Source organism: Myxocyprinus asiaticus, chromosome 40 (assembly GCF_019703515.2).
Source record: "Myxocyprinus asiaticus isolate MX2 ecotype Aquarium Trade chromosome 40, UBuf_Myxa_2, whole genome shotgun sequence".
Taxonomy (NCBI): domain Eukaryota; kingdom Metazoa; phylum Chordata; class Actinopteri; order Cypriniformes; family Catostomidae; genus Myxocyprinus; species Myxocyprinus asiaticus.
Window position 1 is genome coordinate 15,163,453 of NC_059383.1, and position 24,512 is coordinate 15,187,964.

General features: G+C 36.7%; 1 protein-coding gene across 1 annotated transcript in view; it reads right to left on the reverse strand.

Annotated features, from left to right (window-relative positions):
* Window positions 1-23,193, reverse strand: part of LOC127430550 (unconventional myosin-Vb-like) — a 99,900-nt gene extending 76,707 nt beyond the window's left edge. The window contains exons 1-3 of the mRNA XM_051680370.1: window positions 22,884-23,193; window positions 1,036-1,146; window positions 333-504 (exon numbers count right to left, since the gene is read on the reverse strand). Coding sequence (XP_051536330.1) covers window positions 333-504; window positions 1,036-1,146; window positions 22,884-22,910 — 310 coding nt within the window. The 5' untranslated portion in view covers window positions 22,911-23,193. The remainder of the gene's footprint in view (window positions 1-332; window positions 505-1,035; window positions 1,147-22,883) is intronic.
* Window positions 23,194-24,512: the final 1,319 nt, after the last annotated feature.

The following is a 24,512-nucleotide window of genomic DNA, read 5'->3' on the forward strand; positions in this document are numbered from 1 at the left end:
GCATCATGCAGTTTGGTCACGAGGCACACAAGAACCAATGAGGTCTAATGTTACTACCGTGTCGTCATTTTTGATTTGGGCTCTGGAATATGTGGACTACTTTTATGACACTGTGTTTTTTTAAGCTAAAGTGAGTCACCTTGTATTGATATTGTATGGAAATATGTGATTGCGACATTCTTTAAAATCTCTCCTTTTGTGTTTCTCAGAAGAAATAAAGTCATATGGGTTTGGAACCTCATGATGGTGAGAAAAAAATGACAGAATTTTCATTTCTGGATGAACTATTCATTTAATATAGAGAGAATATTATGATACAGACATGAACTTACCGCAATAAGTGTAAATGTGATTGGACTCCAGGAAGCGGACCTTGAGATTGTGGAGCACAGCTGGCTCGTGGAGGTAGCTGAGAGCCGTGAGGTCATTTTCTCCTACCAGAATATCAGGATTACGAAGAAATGGAAGCGGATTGTCTTTGGGACCAATTGGATATTCTAGTGGCTAGGAATAGAGACAGTAATGTAATTAAAAAGAAATAGATTAGAAATTCATTAAATTCAAACCACAATGAAGGGGTGAATTTCCTTGAAAAGCTACAAGAGTCTAAAGTGATTTATGGAAAGTCAAGAGCATTAATGAGTCATGCTGATCTTTCTTTCATCTCTTGGTTTATTTATGTTTCCCCAAACACAGCATAGTTTTTTGATAATACACTTGAGAGTATCACATTCACTCCCGTCTCTCATGGCCTGCACTTCTTACCCACCAAAACATGCTTAATGATTCATAAACACACTTTCCTCAGTGCAGTGAATCCTAACTACCAGTGGCAGGGAGTGGGATGGCCTGCTAAGAGATGTTCTGCTTTAGTTCACAACTGCTGTGTCAGGACTGAAATTGAAAAGCCATTGTGGCTTAGTCAGCTTTAAATGACTAATCCATCCTGATTTACCTGAATGAAAATCTACTCTAATAAAATAACAGGTAAAAATATATGACTTAAGGTAAAAGAAGAGGAAGGTGTTTGCTTACCAATTCATCTTCTAATTTGAGGTGAAGGACTGAGTCTCCCTCTTTATAATCCTTGATGATTTCTGCTGATTTCCATACCTCTTCTGGATCAGGGATCCAAACCCGGGTGTACTAAAAGCACATATGAATACCAACTTTAAGTGGAAGAACCAACTGACATCCAACTTCAAGCACAGAAAATTAAATCACAGGCGTCTATATAAGCACATACCATGCAAAAAGTATACCAAAACAGTGTATCTGTCTTTAAACTTAATTTTAACAAACAAAACAATCCTGGTTGCACTTATGCCAGTGGTCAAATGACCTAGGAGGCCACCAAAGTGGTAGTTACGTTCTGTTTCTCTATTGGATGGAAGCAGGATATAAATACAGCTCGTATCTACTTGAATGGAGAAAGACCGAAATCTCCAAAACGGTTGGTCAAGATAAAAAAAAAAATTATTTCAACTCGGCAATAAAATTGGACAATATTGGTGTCATGAAGTGTGCTTCTTAAGCTCAAATCACGCACAAAAAAAAACAACAATTATTTTTGAGTCTGCTCTAGCCAAGGAGCTCTAAAGAGAGAGCTACCATATCCGTTAGCATCCCCATTCAACTCTATGGCAGTGTTCAGCGAGTGGATGGTTCCCAGGAAGCACGCAAATGGATTCTGCCAAGTCCATTTCACGCTTTTAAGAGCTTTTCAAAAGCAATCTGTCACCAAAAAAATATGTACTATAATGTAATGACATTATTTCGATTGAAATGTTTCTTGGGGGAAAACAAGGCTACTTTTGAATGACTGTCAAAGGAGAAACATGCTTTTTGCAAACACAGGGTGTAGTTCCAGCATCTACCAGCAGATGTTCATGGGAACCTACTTAGCAGCCAATGCCTGACCCCCGGCTCTAACTAATCCGTATGCACAATCTCACTTTAACTGATGTTCTCATCAAAAAAGTGATTGGCTCTTTAACTGTAAAGCGGGACTTCCATTCCTACAGCTACTATATTTAGCGTTACGATTTCCATTCACAAGTATGCCAGTGACCAATCTCATTCTATACGGTCTCTGGCGGCCACCCATCTTCACAATCACAGTAAGGTTTTGGAACAAACAGAACTGACTTTCGCTAAAATACAGGAGGAAAGCCCTAGTGCTTTTATTAGCAGCCAACAGATTTGGCCTGCAATAAAGTGATCTCATAATTGTTGGGAATCAACACTACAGACAGAAGAGTAACAGGATAAATTGAAACGCAGTGGGGTGTATGTTTGTAGAATTTGCCATTTCTAAAAATACAAAGAAAACAATGCTCCACAAGGTTTAGAAAAGCTTATGACTTTAAATCCATCAATCAGAGTCAACACAAGTGACTTTCTTACTTGTGTGTTATGATATCATGACTTCAGATTTTTCCACAACTGCCCTCCAGAGAAAGAAATGGTCAAGACAACTGAAAAGATAAAATGGCAATGTTTAAGCTGCATCACAGGCTCTATGACGACATGATGGACGTCATTTTTGGGTGAAAATGCAACCAATCAAAGACTGTTGTAGAGTCATTGATGATTCATTTCACAGATCAGTTAACTCCCTTTTTGACAGAAGTCTTCTAGTCTTCATAGAACTAGGGCTGTCATGATTATGAAATTTGGCTGACGAATAATTTTCAAACAAATAATTGTAATTATGATGATTAATTGTCAATTTTAGGGTTGTGAAGATTAATTGTCTCATTAAGGGCTTTCACGATTGTCATATAAATTGTCATATTTTTAAGGCATGCTTTTTTATGCATGTGTTCATACAACTTATTACATATTTAACATCTTTTAAGATTTTTTTTTAATAACATTAAACAAAACTGAAAATGAAAAATAAGTATTTGTCTCAAAAGAATTGTGTTAATTTCAGGGATTTTCATTAGCTCCATAAATTTCCAAAATTAGATTATAATGCCTCAAAATCAACCTTTAGACAATACACACAAAGATCTCATGGAACGTGAACATTTTGCAGTGTATAGTGACAAACATGTGTTTAGGAAAGTGCTGTGGTAGTTTTTGTTGCTATTTAGTGTTTTGGGAGAAAATAAAATCAAGGGAGCCTTTTACCCTGCGGAGCCTTTAGCCCTGTTGTACCCTATTACGAAGCTTGAGTCTGTGGTAGTACACTATGGCACCGTTTTAGGCAACTGTGCAACACCAAGTTAACATAGAGCCGTCTATTTAAGCATTTCTTTTCTCATTTTACTTTTTTACTTAATATTTGAAAATAAAGAAACGTAACATATGAGCCCCCTAATGTACACGCACACACAATGGTTTGCGCCACACTCACGCAAAAATATAAACAAGGCGTAATGCCCATTGTAACGCAGAGCACTCCGGTTTTAGTTTATATTAACTTTTGCATAAATATTGTGTTTTTACTACAATTACCATCAACCACAATTTCATGATCATGACAAACCTTTCAGGAGTATATAGCCTAAAAGTAATGAAACAGAAGAAAATGTCAACGAACTTCCAGGGTGCAGCATCTATACCAGTCGAAATATTTCACCAAAAAAAAACTAAAAAAACTAAAAAGAGAGATCAGAGTAAATTGGTGTCCCAGCATATCATTAAAAGTGATAACAATCCAAAGAGCTCCGTTGGATTTCTGAATACACGATTACTCATTAAATCATAGGCCCGGTGGGGGAATAGTTCATCTTAGAGTTTGGGCTTGTCACTGGGATGTACTCTGACACAATGAGGACATACTTTTATAAGGCAGAGTGAAATTATGGGTACTACTCAATGCAGAAAGTCTACTTTAGAGAGGATGCATTAGGTAGCAAAGCAAAACCTATACGAGCAAAAAGGTTCACCAAGACACAGCTGAGTCATAGATATTTAGATCAAACAGAAGGGGTCCTGTCTGACTTTGCAGTCAGTTACATAATTCTTATAATGTTTCAGTGTACCATTCTAGCTGCTTACAGCTCGTAATGGATTACTTGCACTGAACCCCATGATGTACTTCCGCTTTGAAATAGTGCTGCCCGCTAGTTTCCGGTTAAATGTGTTTACATGCGCCGTAGTTGCCTAGTTCCTGAAACACCGCTTAAAATGATTGTTCGAAAGAGGATTTTAAAATACGGATCTTTTCAGTGATAGAAGAAATATTCTGAACATTACCATGTACAGCTTCTTCAAAATTCAGTGGAAGAACAGTTGTCAGAGCTTTAATTCAGCCCAAGCCGATCTGAGAAAGCAATGGCTAGTATATACTCCAATCCAAGCGCAATTCACCGTTTCTCCTCACACGGAGGTCAGTAGCAGACATTTAACCACAGATCAGCCCAAAATGCAAATGACAAAATGTGAAAGAAGACAAAGTGTGTCAGCACCAGAGAGAGAGAGAGAGAGAGAGAGAGAGAGACGCAATGAACAGATGCATTACCTTGTTTTTATTAAATGCATGTATTTTTTGTCAGTTTCACTGATAAGTCCTGTATATCCATAAATGTTGAAATGCAAATGCATAAGTAAGAGCTGCTAAAGATAATGAGTTATAATGTTTGAAATAGATTAAATATATGTAGTGTGGTTAAATATATTTTAGCACAGTTATTTATTTATTTAGTTTGATAATACAACTGCTTCATTCTGTTCTGAGTGATCTGTAAAGCATGGCCAGAGTAAGATAACAGCTAATGTATTTATAAATAAAAACATTCTTTTCCAAAGAAAAGTCATTTGCAACCATTGTATGGTGGAATTTATCATTGAATCTCAACTGGTATGAAATATCATTAATGAATGAAATGCGTTAATGAGACGGCCAGACTGCTGCAGGTTATATATGTTTGATTTATTATTCAGGAGATGAGTTTAGCTACATTTGGAAAGGAAAAAATATATTTAGAGGCAATTTTCAGCAAATTATCAAATTGAGACATCACTATAGAGCCAAAAATATGATTTGTTGATTTATTCAACTAAAAGCTCTGAAAAAAAGAAATAATCTGCCTTCCAATGGCACTGAACACTGTAACTGGAAACACCTGAGCCGCACTACTTAGAACGCGGAAGCAGTTGTGCAAGTAATCCACAGTGCTGAAAGGGACCTAGGAGGCTCGAGGTCGAGTAATAGACATGGAATAAAAGCCACAAACCTCCAGTTTTGATTTCATGGGATGTTAAAAGGCTTAGAAGATACAATGTATCAGTCTGTTCAAAGAGAGGAAGTCATATAAAAGCTTTATTCATATGTCAACAGAATGTCAACAACAACTGTCACTACCCCTAAGTCTCAGAACAAATGTATGCGGCAAACGCTCTCACAATTATAATAACCAAAAACTCAAAACAGCCACCAAACCTGTGCCTGACGCTTAAAAGCCACAAAAATTAACATGAGCTCATCTGTGTATTTGTCCTTTATTACATTTACCTCTATGGGTCAATAACGCTCTTACAAAGACAAAACAATGCTTGGTTTAGCCACACTGAGTCACTGCTGGTTTCGTGTGTGCCCTCTGGCACAGATGAGATCGCACAAATTATAGTTTCTCAGATACTCAAAAAGATGTTTTTTTAATCTTATCAAAATGTCATTCCAGTGCTAAAGTACAAGTCTAGGGGCCTTCACAAGAATCCAATCTCTTCAAAACAAAAGTGGATCTAAAAGATTAAGTATGGTCATTTGTGTAGGATTGTGATACGTGCAATTCAGCCCAAGATTGTGATCTATAGCCTGGAAACTACCAATAAACCTTTGTCAAGGACCCAGGAGAGTACATTCCCTGATACTACAGAAAAGAGTGGAAGTGTATAATTTAAAGAACACCTTACAACCATAAGCTTGTTAAATGAGCGAACAATTGCTGATATGGATCCAAATGTCATATGAACAAATTTAATACAAAAAAACCATATGGAAGCGATTAGTTTTAGAGTATAGAATTATCAGTCTAAAATGTCTCTCAATGAATCTGTCGAAGCAGTTACTGAATTAACATGTGACTTGCTGAACTGCATTAATTTTGGGCATATCTGACACAAAATAAACCAACAGTTACTGTGTTATATTGTACTCAATGTTCATGAGAGTTAAATCAGTGTGAGTGACTATTTATATGACAGTAAGTGGTTCAAGGAATCTTCAGGGTTCAATACAATTTAAACTCAACTGACAACATTTGTGGCAAAATGCTGATCACTGTAAAAAGCATTTTGACTCCAAGATTGCAGTTACAGTAAAGTAACTGCAATAGAAGTGAATGTGGCCAGTCCACAAACATTAAATTACACACAGTTTCAAAAGGAGAGCAAAGATGCAAACATTACATGTGTTTACACGACTGTAGTGTGATAAAATAAGGGATTTACTGTCATTACGGTAGTTAACAGATTGCAAGGTTTAGCGGCGTTACAAAATCATGGCAACAAAGATGTAATATTGAATGCAACTTTACACAGATAAGGTTGGTAATAGATTTTAGGCAGATGCTATTTGCATCCTGGTGCAAATAATGGTATATTCTATTTACACCTCTGTGCAAACAGAGGCAGATATCATTTGCACCCCAACCCCGGTGCAATTATTGGTAGATACTAATTGCACCCTTTAAAACAACATATATTTTCTTTAGCAGCTATACTGTAGAAGAAAAAAACATTATATGAGAATGTTGAATATAATATTAAAAATACAAATATTTTAAAATATCTAAAAATCCTTTTAAAAAAGATGCATTCACCTGATAAGCAGCATATAAGATGTTTAGACTTGCTTTTACAGAACAGATCTTGAATACAAGTATATTTGATCTTTACTGCACATGCAGAAGTATAACCAAGTGACAAAATACACTTACATTTAAGATATATTCTCGTAAAGCAAGTCTAAATATCTTATATGTTTCTTCTCAAGTAAATGTATCTTGTTTTAAGGATTTTTAGACCATTTTAAATGGAAAACAAGACAAAAACACGATAACAATAGGATTTTTTTTTGCAGTGAATTTCTTTACTAAATTAAACTTAATAAAAAGTATTTTTCCCTTTAATTCAGTGAATGTCATTTAGAGGTATTATTAAAAGATGATTTTGTTCTTTTTATCGTTAGTAAGCACGTTTAATACAACCTTTTAAGTCGGGGCACAAGCTGAAAAAACAGTTAAGAGCTAATGATTAATCATTGCAATAATCGCTGAATAGTCGAAAAATCGTTCTAATAATCGTCATATTAATTGATTATCAAAATAATCGTTAGTTGCAGCCCTATTCCTAATACATTTTTGTTTTGTTGTGGTAAAAAATATGCAACTGCTACCAAAAGTTTTTTTTTTTTTGTAATGGGTAATTCCTTATGATTCCCACCCTTAGCTTCACATTTAAGGCATTGAAAGGAATCCCAACCATGTGAAAATGTTCAAATGCACCACACTTTATTCAGTAACTTTACGTCAGTAAGGGGAATCTGGGACAAGTGTGATTACAAAATGCACCCCACTCCATGAAGTTCTCCATCACTTCTATAAATCATTGGATCTAGACCTACATGCTGAAGCCTGATGCCTCTAAACTCTTGATGTCCTCACAGTTGGTAACTTCCCAGCCCCACCTCTTCTAATTTCACAGACTTTACATATTGAAAAGCATACATGCAGTACCGCAACTGCATCACACACCACAGCTTGGCACTCTGGGCGTGCATTCTGAAAGCAAAATGAATTAAATGTAATTTGATGCTTTGACCTCATTAGGTCCTCTTTTGCCCTAATATAGATGTTTCAGTATAGTAAACCACATGCAAATAGTGCAGTGCAAGCCATCGGCTTATTTGGTTTGTAAAGCATTCTCTGATGAACTAACCATGGGAGTTTATAATGGAAAACTCAGAGGATGATCATGACTGGAGGCTTAAAGGTGTTCTATATTGTCAAGGAAATAGTAACAGCTGAATATTTTATCTGGTGTATGATGTAGACTTGTAAACAAAATAATAAACACAAATAACAAACAATTAGACCATTTGGTCGGAGGGCACAGTAGTGTTGCCTCGTTTTCAGATCAATATCACGCTATCTGGTTCAATCAACAAAATTCTAATTTACTGTCTAAAGAGAGTGCAGTAGATTTCTAGTTTAGGACACAGAAAAGCTAATAAAGCATTTATAAATGTGCTTAGAAAAATGTATTTCCAATTTTGGGAAAGTCCTTCCTGATTCTATTCAGTCTTTTTCTAAACCACTTGTTTAGAATGTAGAACAGTGAACGTCACACAGGAACCCTGTTAGTAACACATTTGGATTTTAGTTAGGTCACAACAGAAGTCATCATAATGAACCTAAAATAATTATCAGAACTTTTGTTTTTAGAGAAGCTGAAATGTGTTTCTGTAACTGGTAGAGCGTGGTCCTAACACCACCAATGTCATGGGTTTGATTCCCAGGAAATGTAAGAACTAGTAAAATATATAGTCTTATATGAATGCAGCACTTTAAATTGCTTTAGATAAAAGCATCTTACAAATGCATAAATGTAAACAGCTGGGGTTGAAATGATTGAGGTAACGATCACGTTCACCATTTAACCCATAAAATAAAAGCATATCTCTCATGGTACGAACTTCATCCTCATTCCATATTTATGAATTAGTGAATGAACAAATGGCTCCCCTCATTACCAATACAACAATAGCAACCAAAACAATCGCTACGACCACTGTATAATAAGGAAGGGGTCCAAACAGGCTGGACAAGATAGATTAATTTTCCCTACCACTGTTTTGGATGGTGGAAGAGCACTGGCCTCACTTCTAAATTAATGTTACCAATTAATGTCACTCTGTGCCCTGGTGCTGAGATAATCCTGTTTCAGAATACATACAGACATAAAAACAACCCCCCTTAAAAATGCCCCTAGTGTGTCTATGTATAGAATGCTGAAGAATGTAAACGGTAGCTCTGTGAATGTGTGAATGATGTAAGGGAACAGAATGGATGATGGGCAGATTAGGGATAGGGATGAGATACATTTTTTGACAGCATGTAATAGCTACTTCATTAGCCATTAATAACCTGTTAGAGTTGCCTGATCCCATCTTAAAGCAACAATGGCATTAAAAATTTGTTGACAAGAATGTATAAATTACACACTTGCTACTTTGAGATTCATTGACCGTTAACAATGTTGCCACCCATGGAGAACATTTAAATTCAGTTTATAGATAGTACTTCACTGAAGAACTAGTACTGATTAATCTAAGTTGATTCAGCAACTCATTAACTATCATTAACACTGAGTCCTGAAAAACATAGCATGGAAAATGTGTGCACTAAGGTGACAGGAATTCTGAAGAAGGTATGATATGGTGATGTAATGAAGTATAAGAGACATGATTCAGAAAACCAAGAGAGGAGACTCACAGTATGGGCTTTTCACACTTGAACTGCTCAAAAGAAATGTTACGGTTTTAGTACAAGTTAAGCTTGATTGACAGAATTTGTGGCATTATGTTGATTACCACCGAAATAATTTAGATTTATAATAATTTCATAAAAAAAGAAAACTGCTGTGAAAGTCAAGCATTTCCAATGGAAGTGAATAAGCCAGTCCATAAACATAAAACATACACGGATGCTACAATATGTAACCACAATACATGTTAACATAATAATTAGTGTAATAAAATTTGTTCTACATGATTTAAGTGTGATTAAGTTTAAGAGTGATTAAGATTACGTTGCCATGGCAACAAAGATTTAGCTTAATTATTATTGGATTTTACTTTACACAGATACGTTTAGTAAGTGATTTTATCATACAACTAATCATATGAACATGTATAATGGTTACATCTTGTGGTTATGCTTTTGAAATAATGTGTATTTTAATGTTTATAGACTGGCCCCATTCACTTACATTGAGCCTTATAATGTAAAAGCAATTTTTTGCTTTTGTTTTTTGTTTTTTAATAAACGAGGGACGATTCAAAAGCATTTTTGCTGGTGATCAACATACCCGGAACATTCATTTAACCTAAGGCCATTTTTTTAACCCTGGGTTAGTGAAATGCAAAGTTATATTGTTCCATGTTTCACAAGAATCATTTTTGACCCTGGGTTAGTTATTAATCCAGGTTTGTCAGATATCAAAATTTCACACAGTACATTTGAAAACCTTTAAGTCCCATTCACACCGCAAATGACATTGTCGCTTGGTGTCGCTAGACTCTCCAATCAGTGTCGCTACTGCTGTTGCTTTAAAGGGATAATTCACCCAAAAATGAAAATTTTCTCATCATTTAATCACCCTCATGCATCCCAGATGTCAATGAATTTCTTTCTTCAGCAGAACACAGACGAAGATTTTTAGAAGAATATCTCAGCTCTGTAGGTCCATACATTGCAAGTGGATGGTGATCAGCACTTTAATGCTCCAAAAAGCACAGGCAGTTGTAGTAAAAGTAATCCATATGGCTCCAGTGATTAAATTAATGACTTCTGAAGCGATTTGATCACTTTAGGTGAGAAACAGATAAATATATAAGTCCTTTTCACTATAATTGTTTACTTCCGGACGCTCTTCAATGCACATCCATGAGGGGAATCAGTTCACGCTGCCTCTCGCGTAACGCAAGTACAAAGGAAAGCAAAACCAATGAAGCTTGTGAACAGCATTCTCTTGTAAACAAATCGAGCTTCACTTCTGGTTGTATCACATCAGTTCTCACATGAACATGCCAATGTGATTACGTCACGCGAGAGGCTGCATGAACTGATTGACTTTGGAAGCCAGTTCTGGTCACCATTCCCTTGCATTGTGAGGACCTACATAGCTAAAATATTCTTCTAAAAATCTTCGTTTGTGTTTTGTAGAAGAAAGAAAGTCATACACATCTGGGATTGCATGAGAGCGAGTAAATGATGAGAGAATTTTAATTTTTGAGTGAACTATCCCCTTAACCTAGTGCTGAAAAAGACAAGGTTAAGTATAGTAGACTGACATGCTGTATCATTCCTGTAATGCATGAAATGTCTGATGAAGGACAACCTTGAATGTCTCAACAACTGCTTCTTCTCTACTGAGAAAACATGAGCAGCAAATCCACTAAGGAATGCATAATCTCTTCGCTGACACTTTTGCTTCTCTAACAGAGACAATTCTCCTCTTTTGATTTTCAGTTCTCATTCATGATCACTTATAACCATTCACAAGTTGCATGCAAGCTTAAATGCCAGAATCCAATCAGTTAACAGGTGTGATCTTTGAACCTTAAAAGCTGATAATGCATGAAGTAACAGTGATGGAATCATTAACAAAGGCCGAGCAGAGGAACAATTAACCTGACCAGACCAGAAGCACGTCTACTTTTGCAGCATGCATGCCATCCATTTAACACCTATAAACTACAATCTTTCATCATCTGAGTTTGACTGGTCTGCTAATTGTTCCAATGCATTTCCAGCCACCTTAATAAATGGAACTCCTCATCAGACAGCCAGGACACCGAATCAATACAATCACCTACAAGTCTGTCAGGGTTATTTACAAGATATAGGAGCAAGGCTACCGGGAAACAGGAATGAGTCTCACACAGTTTATAGCTCAGAAGACGTGGCAAAATGGCAAACTCCATAATTTTACTGTGTATGTGTGTGTCCTTTATAGATACAAACGATTGCGTGGTAGGAGACCTTATCCAAAGTGGTCTTTCCATCAACTCTTCTCCTTTCACACAATACTTAAAAGCAAGACTTTTAACACACTAAAGCAAGTTCTCAACCAAATCTAAGAGCATGCATTCAGAGGTCCATGAAGAAATGTGAGGCTCAGAGTCAAAGCATATTGATCTTTTTAGCAAGCTTGAAGGAGACAGTAAAGAAGGCCATGGATATGGAGTGGAAAGGCTGTTGTAGTAGGAGGGAGTCAGTTAGAGAGACTTGCACGACTGGTTTTGCGCAGCCTCTGAGAGTTGCATAACAAAGAGACTTGTGGTGTCCACGTCACCTGCTTACCTGAGTAGATTTATGACAGCGCTTGTGGTTTGATCAGGATAAATGAATAAGAATCCAACAATAAGAAAAATCCTGAATACAGAAAAGACCCTTAATAACCATACATAAAAATTGCTGTTTGATTGAGAGGTCTGACGTGTCAAGTGGGTCCACCAATGGTGTGAGTTTAGGGCAGGACTACCTGTTATTGAACAATGGAACATGGAGGGCGGGGCCTTTAAAGGTGAAGTGAGTAATTTCTCTGCCACTTGCATCTTCAAATAGAATTGCAAAAATTGTGACTATTATCATGCCTGTTTCTCAAACACTAGGGTATCTTTGTCAGACAGATTTTAATTTGCTGATTAAATGTTGTTATGTTGATCAGGTCAAGAGCAATGCTATGAAAGCACCATAGAACAACAGTGTTAACACTTTTCAGAAAATCTACCTATGAATGACTTGCAGGTGTCTCTGCACATAAAACATATATAGGAGAAAAAATATGAAAGTATTTGCCCCACCCTGATTTCTTATATTTTTGTGTATATCTCATACTAAATTGTTTGAAAATTCAAACAAAATCTAACTTAAAACAAAGGCAATCTGAGTAAACACAAAATATAGTTTTTAAATGATAATGTTATTTATTGAAGCAAAAAAGTTATCCAATACCAACTTGGCCTGTGTGAAAAAGTATTTGGCCCCTTGGTTACTAAATCTCCAAATCTATGAAACTGCATTCATAATGGGGTTCAGCTGGACTAGACACACCCAGGCCTGATAACTGCCAGCCCTGTTCAATCAAATCAACACCTAAATAGAACTAAGTAGCACACTATGCCAAGGTTGAAAGAAATTCCAGAAATGAGGAGGAAAAAGGTGATTGAAATACATCAGTCTGGGAAGGGTTACAAAGATAATTCAAAGGCTCTGGGACTCCAAAGAACCACAGTGAGAGCCATTATCTCCAAATGGAGAAAACTTGACACAGTAATGAACCTTCCCAGAATTGTCCGACCTTCCAAAATTCCTCCAAGAGTACAGCGACGACTCATCCAGGAAGTCATAAAAAAGCCAAGGACAACATCCAAGGAACTGCAGGCCTCTCTCGCATCAATAAAGGTCACTGTTCATGACTCCACTATCAGAAAGACACTGGCAAAAAATGCCATCCATGAAAGTGTGGCGAGGCGAAAACCACTGCTAACCAAGAAGAACATTAAGGCTCGTCTAAATTTTGCCAAAATACACCTTGATGATCCTCAAACCTTTTGGGAAAATGTCTGTAGACTGAGTCGAAAGTGAAACTGTTTTGAAGACAGGGGTCCCGTTACATCTGGCATAAATCAAACACAGAATTCCACAAAAAGAACATCATACCTACGGTCAAGCATGGTGGTGTACTGTGAGGGTGTGGGGATGCTTTGCTGCTTCAGGGCCAGGGCGACTTGCAATAATTGAGGGAAACATGAATTCTACTCTCTACCAGAAAATCCTAAAGGAGAACGTCTGGTCATCAGTCCATGAGTTGAAGCTCAAGCACAACTGGATTATGCAGCAAGGTAATGATCCAAAGCATAGGAGTATGTCCACCTCTGAATGGCTCAAAAGAAGCAAAACTAAAGTTTTGGAGTGGCCTAGTCAAAGTCCTGACACGAACCTGATTGAGATGCTGTGGCAGGACCTTAAACTGGCAGTTCATGCTTGAAAACCCACAAATGTGGCTGAACTAAAGCAGTTCTGCAAAGAAGAGTGGGCCAAAATTCCACAACAGCGTTGTGAAAGACTGATCTCCAGTTAACAGAAGCATTTGGTTGCAGTTGTTGCTGCTAAAGGTGGCACAACCAGCTATTAAGTTTAACGGGGCAGTTAGTATTTTACATGGGTGATATAGGTGTTGGATAACTTTTTTTGTGTCAATAAAAAAAAAAATATATATATATATATTTGAAAACTGTATTTTGTGTTCACTCAGGTTGCCTTTGTTTTATGTTACAGTATACCTCGTTTGAAGATCTAAAACAATTCATTATGAAAAATACACAAAAACTGAAGAAATCAGGAGGGGGCAAATACTTTTTCAAAGCACTGTATTTTAACTAATGTTATCAGTTGTTTAAAATATTTCAATGCAATTAATCACGTTTTGTCATAGTTAATCACGATAAATCGCATGATTTTTCATAGTTAATCGCGATTAATAACAGATTTTGAAAGTGCGGAATCTTGACTCTTCTTTTCCTGTAAAAATGCATCAGAAAGAAAACAAAACAACATGTAACAACAATTTTATTAACATTTTCCAAACAACGTATTCCACAGTATAAATATAGAAATGTACTAAAATAACATCAATTTAAGTAACATTAAACGTTTCCAAAAATCTAAGCGGGAGGATGTCTAAAGGAAAGAACTAGTCCCCATAGGTTTTGTATTCAATGCAGTGCATATTAAACTGAACTGACCTTAAACCCTCATCCTCCACAATATGAATCGTGGCTATCCACTTTGCAACAGCAATCATGAAAAGCACTACAGAGAATGTCTTGTTTTGCTCTGAGCACTGCCACAGCGCACGTAAAGGACAGCCTTCTTCATCCAAATTTTCGATATAACGGAAGTGCAACACGGCGCCAGGGAAATGCTGATGCTTCTCTTCAGTGAGTCTTGTGAATTCAGCTTTTCACAGGTCCCATCTGGGTTTGTTTTGTACAAAAATACTGTACAGTTAAGAGGTCCTTTCTCAATCACTTGATCATTGACACTGAATTACTGTTTCCGAAAACATAGGCAGCTGACTTGCCTAATCAGTTAATAGCTTAACCGGCAGTGTTTTTGAATTAATGGAACTTTTGAAAAGCATCTTAATTTCATCCTACCTCCATATACAGCCTCCAAAGGTAGCATTTTTCAGTTTTCGGACACAGCCGTTGTGTGTGTTGTGGTGTGTGCGTCAGTGTAATGACCCTAGACACATTGCAAAGGTTGCGCCCTCTTCCAACCAGTGTTCAGAACTCACACAGAGCCGAATGAAATGTCAGAATTGAATGCGAAAATTGGTAAATGCGTTAAAGAAATGTATGCATGAAATATTTTAAATTAATTGCATATGTTAACACGTTAATTTTGGCAGCTTTAATTTTAACATCAAAACACTACACAAATCAGTTTTAAAGATGGCTAATAGCTAATAGATAATAGCTGTAACTATGCACAAATAAACTTATGTCTTTTCTGCACCTCAGTCAGACAACACTGACTAAGATGATCAGGGAATGATTGGTGGCAACAAGTCTTAGGTTTCACTGGACTCTCCACACTTTTTCCTTAACCTAAAGGGTAAAAGGTTGGTACAAAGCTCTGTCTCTCTGCTTGCCACACCCTGATCACTGTCAGCAGACTCACAAAGGTCCTAGATGGAAAGACTGGGTGTTTCCTGGAGGATGCGTCACATTTTGATCTTTGTGGTTTCCACTGTCCAGGAATAGCTGAGTCTCTGCTTGAATCATGATGAACCTGACACCGGTACCTAGTTGTGATGAACCAAGAGTAGGGCTTTACTGCAGAGATTAACAGGTGACCTGCCCATGTAGAATTCCAACTAAATCAATGTAAGAAAACAGGAGGAGAACAGGTGTATTGAAATAAAAAAATCTTTGTTGCCCCTCTCTGAGGAGAACAAAGAGGATTTTCTGTGCTACACTTTCCTCCCTGTTGCTCCATCCCACTTCTGCTGTTACAGTATCTGTCAGCACATGAAAAAAGCCTCCTTACCTGTTAAGAGGCCAAAAGTGCAGGAGGGATGGACCTATATGTTAATAGAGTGTTACATCATAGGTTTATCAAGTCAGTGAAATCACAATATATAATGTAACCAGATGCTACTTGATATATTTGATAATAATAATACCCTAGCTGGTACATACAGAAAATAGATTTAAAGTAACAATAATTGCATTAATGCTATGAATAATCATTCAATAATCCAGGACATGAACATGGGCCCCTTCACTTTTAGTGTGTGACTATAAATTAAATACTTAACTTTTGAGTTGCCATATGCAATAGACTGACATGTCTTAAGGTCAATATTAGGTCAAAAATGGCAAAAACGAAACAGCTTTCTCTAGAAACTCGTCAGTCAATCGTTGTTTTGAGGAATGAAGGCTATACAATGCTTGAAATTGCAGATTTCATACGAAGGTGTACACTACAGTCTTCAAAGACAAAGGACAACTGGCTCTAACAAGGACAGAAAGAGATGTGGAAGGACAGATGTACAACTAAACAAGAGGATAAGTACATCAGAGTCTCTAGTTTGAGAAATGTCCTCAGCTGACATCTTCATTGAATTCTACCTGCTCAACACCAGTTTCATGTACAACAGTAAAGAGAAGACTCAGGGGTGCAGGCCTTATGGGAAGAATTACAGAGAAAAAGCCACTTTTGAAACAGAAAAACAAAAAGAAAATGTTAGAGTGGGCAAAGAAACAGACATTGGACAACAGATAATTGGAAAAGAGTGTTATGGATCTTTTGTGGGATCAGTTAGACTGTAAGGTGCGTGAGAAGTGCCCAACAAGACAGCCACATCTATGGCAAGTGCTACAGGAAGTGTGGGGTGAAATGTCACCTGAGTATCTGGACAAACTGACAGCTAGAATGCCAAAGATCTGCAAAGCTGTCATTGCTGCACGTGGAAGATTTTTTTGATAAGAACTCTTTGAAGTAGTTTAAGAAGTTCTGAACATTTTTTCAAATTGTAATAGTAAGTTTTCATGTTTTTAATGTCCTGACTATACATTGTGATCAGTCAAATGCCACTTTGGTGAATAAAAGTACCAAATTCTTTCCATAAGAGCAAAATCTGTACATTAATCCAAACTTTTGGCCACCAGTGTAGACCAATTAAAAAAGAAAAAAGACACAAAAATACTGTATATAAATAATACTGTATGTTTGAAAAATATTGTATTTTTTATTTGTTTTTGCTCTACAACCCTATATGTAGCCTACTGCTCCCATAATCATTGGTTTAGTCTTATAAGCCCACTTTACGCTGTGCTGGTGGAGCCATAAAAGGGACATTAAAACAAGATTTAAAGAAAAAGCATTGGTTGTGAGCCACAAAAAATCTTTGAGCTATTCACAAAGGTAAAATAATAAATAAAATCCTGTAAAACCATAGATTACAGTTTACACAGGGAGGGTTTTGCTTTACACACAAAGGTGTGAACATTAAAAAAAAGAGGACCTTCAGTACTTCTCTCAGACTTCTCTCTCCATCCTTCATAGAAGGGACTCTCTTTTTTGCATCATTTACCTATGAGAGGTAACACTAATCTAAATGAGGGAGTGAGATCACACAGCGGCCCAATGCTCCGCTCCCTCTGGACCCGCACACGACTTGTTTACCAGCCCTGTTGAGGCACTGAGGCCATGTTCACACAGCAGCTGAATGGTTGTCAGTTCTGTTTTGAGTGCTTGATATGGTTATGTTCACATACAGGATAGTTATTTAAGACAATGACAACCGCATTCTATAACCGAACTGACACCAGCGTATTTTCAGGACTCACAACCACATTCTCGGCAAACCTGTGCTGTGTGAACGGATCCGCATAGGACAAATAGTTGTCTGTCACGTCATGTAATGTGAGAGAGCCATGCTGCACTGTACACACGTATGTCTCGTGTGTTTTATGTGGGATTTCATTAACTCACGGAGATGGAGATATTAGCTGCTTGTCATCCGAAGATTCAGCCGCTGTTTTCCATCGGCTGCTCACGAGCACGAGTCGCGTGACACAAAAGCTGTGTTCTGCACGTGGTTAAAAAGCATTCAAAGATGCTGTTGGTTAATTATGATCTGATGGATGAACTCGAGTCTCGATTGGACTTTCTTCTCCAGCTGTAAGGCATGGGATACTTCATATGCCACTGCCTGAACCTTAGATTTAGGATGGACCCCACCGAACCTCACCCAAATGACCTGCAGTTTGAACTGCGATGAACCTCATTAATCTCTGTCTGCATCACCTTTGTCTAATGATGGACTACGCTCTTAAAATGGAAAACATAGACTATCATTTAATTGCCAACAAAAGCCTTCATCAGCCAACTAACAAAGGACAATGCATCTATGTGAACTTCTGCAGTTAATCCAGGATGGACTTCAAAGACATTAGTCATTAATCTTAAAGTTAAAAAAAAAATAATAATATTTTATTTAAACAATGGACCTTAACGCTTAATTTACAAATTTAAATCCACGACTTGCACTACACATAAATAACTAATATTGGCATTATATTCATGATGTTAGCCAGAGGGGAACTGGCCCCCACAGTGATCCTGGTTTCTCCCAAGCTTATTTTTCTCCATTAACCAACATCTTATGGAGTTTTGTGTTCCTTGCCACAGTTGCCTTCAGCTTGCTCACTGGGGTTCTAAATACAATTATATTTAATTATTTTATTTCTATACACAATTTACAACCAGACTTTATAGATATTACAGTTTCATTTTTTGTTAATGTATGATTTCCTGTAAAGCTGCTTTGAAACGATGTGTGTTGTGAAAAGTGCTATACAAATAAAAATGACTTGACTTTATTTTATAATGCGGAGTCAACTGTGTTAAGACTTGCCGGTGTTATGGACATCGCCATCTTTTAATCACCATCACTATGATTACAGCTGTTAGAATATGGTCAGCCTGGTCTCATGAAGTTTACGTGAACATGACAACATTTTTGCAATTCAATATTTACGTGATGTATAACACGTTTGGCTGTAGTTTTCCAGTGAAATGTTCAGCTAGGGGCACCAAAACCGAGTAAAATGGTGTCGTATTCAGATGCGGTTTAAAGGTGAAATTTAGATAAACAATTTTAAAGCATACATTCCTAACCTAAAACTTTTGCCTAAACCTAACCAATAGTGTTTTAAAATATAAATGAGATGTTAAAAAAAAGACATCCTTATCAATGCCTAAATCTAACCATTAGTGTTTTAAAATGCAGAAGCGAAATGAAAAAGCACATTTTATGAACTAACCACATAATTTCGTGCCGCTTGTATGACTCTGTCATGTCACGTGTCATTCATGGCTGGAATTGAACCGCAGCCCTCTGACTCTAAGCCCAGCGCCCTTTTAGGGGAGCTACCATGCAAACTAATCATGTTGGAATAAGTGTATGTAGGTGGGTCTGAAATACAAGCATTAAAATGTACCATTTTTCAAAAGTTGCGTTAGAGTGTGTCAATATCACAAACTAGCAGGGTCTGAGAAATAGAGAGAAAAATAAGTATTTATAAAGTCATAATCAGCCATTAAATTCATGATTTGAGTGAAAGTGAATAAAACACACAGTTGTTGTAGCACCTCTAGTGTTCATTTCACCTGGAAACTGCAGGGAATTGTACCTGGAGACACGTATTACAAGTTCTGCAAAAATGTATACAGTCACGTTTTCACTATGGGACCAGGTTGAATACAGTTGTGACTTCGGTTGTTCGTTCATACAGATAGTATTCAAGACGCTACTTTAAGCTCTTATATGAATGGGACATTTCAAGACTCAGACCTGTAAGTAAATTATTATTTTCTAAATATATTCAAGATCTATTCTCTAAAAGCAAGTCTAAATATCTTATATGCTGCTATTCAGGTGAATGCATTTTTTTTTAAAAGATTTTTAGATTTATTTTAAAACATTTGTATTTTTTATATTATATTTTTTTCTTCTGCAGTATAGCTGCTAAAGAAAATATACGTTGTTTTAAAGGAATTTTAGATATTTATATTGGAAAACAAGCCAAAACAAAAACGTATTTTTTTGCACTGTATAATGGGCGAAGACTACCACTCTCACCTTTCTGTTCACTTCAATCCATCTTTAACTCACAAAAAAACAAACTCTCTTATTAATAAAGCTGCGTATTGCCAATTTTCTTGACGATAAGAAATGCACAGTGACATATATTATGACTCAATAAGTCGTGAGCCATCACGTTATAATCTAGCTGCAGCAAGCACGTGCTCGAGGGATGAGCGTCCCCGTGACAGTGTGTGCATCAGTTGGGTGCAATTTCAATCTAAAAAAAATAAAAAATAAATAAACAAAATAAAAAACATCCAAAGTATTGGTTGAACTCTAAGTGCAAAAAAAAAAAAAAAAGGGAAAGAAAAGAGCAAGTAAATAGAATGGGGGTGTTTTTTGTGTAATGAAGCATGGCAGAGCAAAACACCTGAGCCTGGTGACTGGTAAGTAAGCGATAACATGTGAGTCTATGCAAGAATCAAAAAGGTGGCAGGGCATTAAAGCTCCATCAAATCTAGGTTATATTGTTGGGTTCGGTTCAACACAACCCCTCAATGAGGAGGGGGTCGAGACTTCAGCAGGGGTGCATTGTGCCCCAAACCAATCCCCTTCTTAGAGACCAATATACAACAAAAACACAGAGCTACAACAAAAGACTACAAAACATAGTAACTTACAAAGGCTGAATCAACTTCTAGCTAAACCAAACTAGACTATTCAAATAAAAAAAATTTTTATTGAGGTGTTATATGATCTTAAGTGCATTAATATTTTGGAATAGCAGCCTCTTTAAAAGACAGCAAACTGGACTAAGAAAAAAGACAGATGTCTTCAATTCAGTTATCAAGATGCAGATTATGAAGTGAGCATATAATTAGAAAATGAGAAGGGTTTGACTATAGATGACTGAAAATGTACCCTGCTGGAAATCCAGTTACAGTTAAACAAGGATAAGACCTGACTGTGATAAACCCCCTGATGTACCATAGCCTATACTGGAAAAATCACCTGGTTGTCTATTCAATAGTATTTGTACTCACTGTAATCAAATGACATAACTGCATGGGTCTCAATTTTGCTGATAATTGTGCGACCATGCATAGAGTTACATGTTAGGTCACAAGTATAAAAGAGCTAATAATACTACCTAAAAGCTGCCAAACTTTTTCCGCTTAATTTTTAGGGTGAAAGATCTGATAAGAACACAAAAGACTAAATAAGGGACTGAACTGGTGTAATAAGAATCCACCCTTATGGAGGCTCTATAAGAAACAGAATAGACTAATAGGTACACCAAAGGCTGAAACCTTCTAAAAACTATTTTTATCTTGCATACAAGCTCAAAGAACTTGATAACAAGTTAGTCATCTGCAGAATAAGTATGCAATGATAAAAATCACATCTGGGTCTAAATAAAATATATATATATATTTTATTACCCTCCACTCCAATGAGAGGAAATCACTTGCATTTGCAACCAAATTTTGTGCTATGCGACTAATGTATTGGCAACTGGCTTGTAAATATTCATATTTTACTCATCAGTGATTGTGTAGTGTAGTGGTGGAGTATTCAGCAATGAGATCCTTTCACAGCGTGTTTAGAGTAAAAGTTGTTCTGTGTAATGTGTGTCCAAAGACAAGATCCACACAACCCATTTGTCATTGAACAATGTCTCTTAATACCTTTTCAGTTATTGATCAAAAACAACTACAAAAACTAAACATTCTAATCACATATAGCACAGTTGAGGTAAAGCCATTCGAGTCTCTCCGTTATATGCACTCATTTACAGAAATTTGGTTTTCGCACGTTCAACAAATCAATGTAATTACTTGTTAATAGTACAGATCATGCATGTAAACAATAAGCATGTACCAAAATATAATATAGTATCATATTTATTGAATACATGAATTTCTTCATTTGTAAAAAGCTCAAATGTGACCAAAATTATGAAAACTAATACAATATAATTAGTAAAATTAATATTTCCATAATGTACCGTTAGAAGTTCCCCAGTATCATTAACAGCATTAGCTGGGAAAGAATGTATTACATATGAAAGAAAAAGGGGCTTTATAAGTGAAATATACCCATATGAATTTATATCGAATCAATTCGAATCAAAAGCTTGTGTATCTGAATTGAATCAGGAAATCTGTATCAACACCCAGCCCTAATTACAATGAACACAACAAAAACTTTGAACTCCACAAAATGTCAAGCATAGTGCACAGACTGCACAGGTCAGATGTAATTACAGCAAATGAGGCATTCAACAATGAGGCACCTTTTCCAAACAAAGTGTTACATAATCTGAACCTGCAGAAATGACAGCTCATCCACAGTTTCATCAATCATTTCTGAAATTAAAACACAGGACAAGGAACTTCAGGAACTATGGGCAAGTTATTTTTCATCACCAGTATTGACTGACTTTGACAGATAAATGTAGACCACAACTTCCCGTATAGAGCGGATTTAGAGAAATATGAAATAGCACAGCTGATAAAGTCCTCAAAAGAGGAAGAGCTCGTCAGATGAACACACGCGTGTCTCAAAGCCAACTGAGCTGCCTACCTAGACAGCATTTGAGGCAGTTTTGAGCGTTCGTGCAGCCTTTTAATGCCCAGTAATGCTGTCTAGTAAGGCACCTCACCAGGTTTAGAAACACAGACACCGAAACTACCGTCAGACAGCCGAGCAGACCGAAACCACTCGAAACATACCTACACCTGTCTTTTATGGGAAGTCGAGGGCAAATAAACAGAAGTGCTCGACATCAAAATGTCGAATATTTTACTTTATGAGGATTTTCTTTTTAAAGAGCCGTGTTTACTGGAAATGTTTCGAATGAGGTGTATTAAATTACTCTAAGAATAATTTATTAAGTCTCTCTCCATAGATTGGAGGAGTGTGGCTGTGTTTACTCCACCTCACACAGTAAATAAATGACGTTATAGTTACTGACCATCTGTAACATGCCTCGTTAACTTATATAACAGTGAAATAAAGTAATTCCAACAACTCACCTTAGAAAAGAGCTCGTTAACAGACATGATCCCAGATAAAAGAGCTCGCTCTCGTCTCCAGAACTAGTCACATCAGCACACGTAAGGTTAAATTGCTCCGATGGATTGAATACGAGAATATTCAAGTTTTGTAATCCAGTTTTCTTCTGTCCTGTCACCACTACTGTTGTGCTGGCGTGTACTTTTGGACTCCCTCCTGACGGCTAATGTTAGCGCGCTAGCCGCGCCTGATCACGGCAGGTGTCTGACCCATAATTTGAAGTTTGAGTTGGAATATACCTGTCTCTCTTTCAGCTCCTCCTCTTCATAAAATCACGCTAAAATTAGAGATAAATAGGACGTATCGCTAAGTTCAATGAATGGCTAAAATATATAGGTTCGATATTAATAAAAAGTGTGTAATTGTCAACATGCAGGAGTGCAGCTGCTTCCCTTCGTCCCTCCCGCCTCCATGGACTCGATCATGCTGACTGACTGACATGACTGCAGTGGTAACAGAGGCGAGTCTCATGGATCAACGCGCTTCAGTGATGTCTAGGGCGACACCCTTTGGCGAATCAGAGTACTGTACTAATATGATTTTGAAGAAACATGCTACACGAATTTCCCGTATGATTCAATAGTTGACGTGTGACGCGGATTGCAAACATTGAAATTGTAGGTCTTGACTTTAAGACTGCATTTAGAAAATAACATAAGCACTTTTTGTTCCGATAAAAGTTTTAAAAGGGATAGTTCACCCAAAAATGAAAAATAAGTTACTCACCTTCATGCCAGATGTGTATTGCTTTCTTTCTTTTGCTGAACACACACTAATATTTTCAGAAGAATATTTCAGCTCTGTAGGTCCTCACAATGCAAGTGAATTGGTACTGAATCTTTGAAGCTCCAAAAAGTACAAAAAAGGCAGCATACAAGTAATCCATAGGACTCAGTGGTTAAATCTATAACTTCAGAAGCAATATAAGTGTGGGTGAGAAACAGATCAATATTTAAGTCCTTTTTCAATATAAATGTCCACTTAAATTGTTTATTTCACATTCTTTTTCTTTTGTTTTTAGTGATTTGCATTCTTCATGCATATCACCACCTATTGGGCAGGGAGGAGAATTCATTGTTTAAAAATACTTAAAATGTAATCTGTTTCTCACCCACACCTATAATATCACTTCTGAAGATATAGATTTAACCAATGGAGTCTTGTGGATTACTTTTATGCTGTCTTTATGTGTTTTTGGAGCTTCTAAATTTGGTACCCATTCACTTGAATTGTGAGGACCAACAGATCTGAAAAATTCTTCAAAAAATCTTCATTTGTGTTCTGCAGAAGACAGAAAGTCATACACATCTGGGATGGCATGGGAGTGATAAATGATGAGATGATTTTCATTTTTGGGTGAACTATCCCTTTAAATGAGCTCATCACAAAATGAGAAGAAATGTCAAGCTGAGCATAAGTTTGAGTATCCATTTTAAATTTGTATGACATGTAAATTAAATATCTATTCGTACAGGCCTATATCAGCAATTCAATGTAGTTTGACCACAAAATATTTGTATAATTTTTTTTATCTCACATATTCACATGTACTTAGAAATATGTGAAAATGACTGGACCCATTGCAGTGT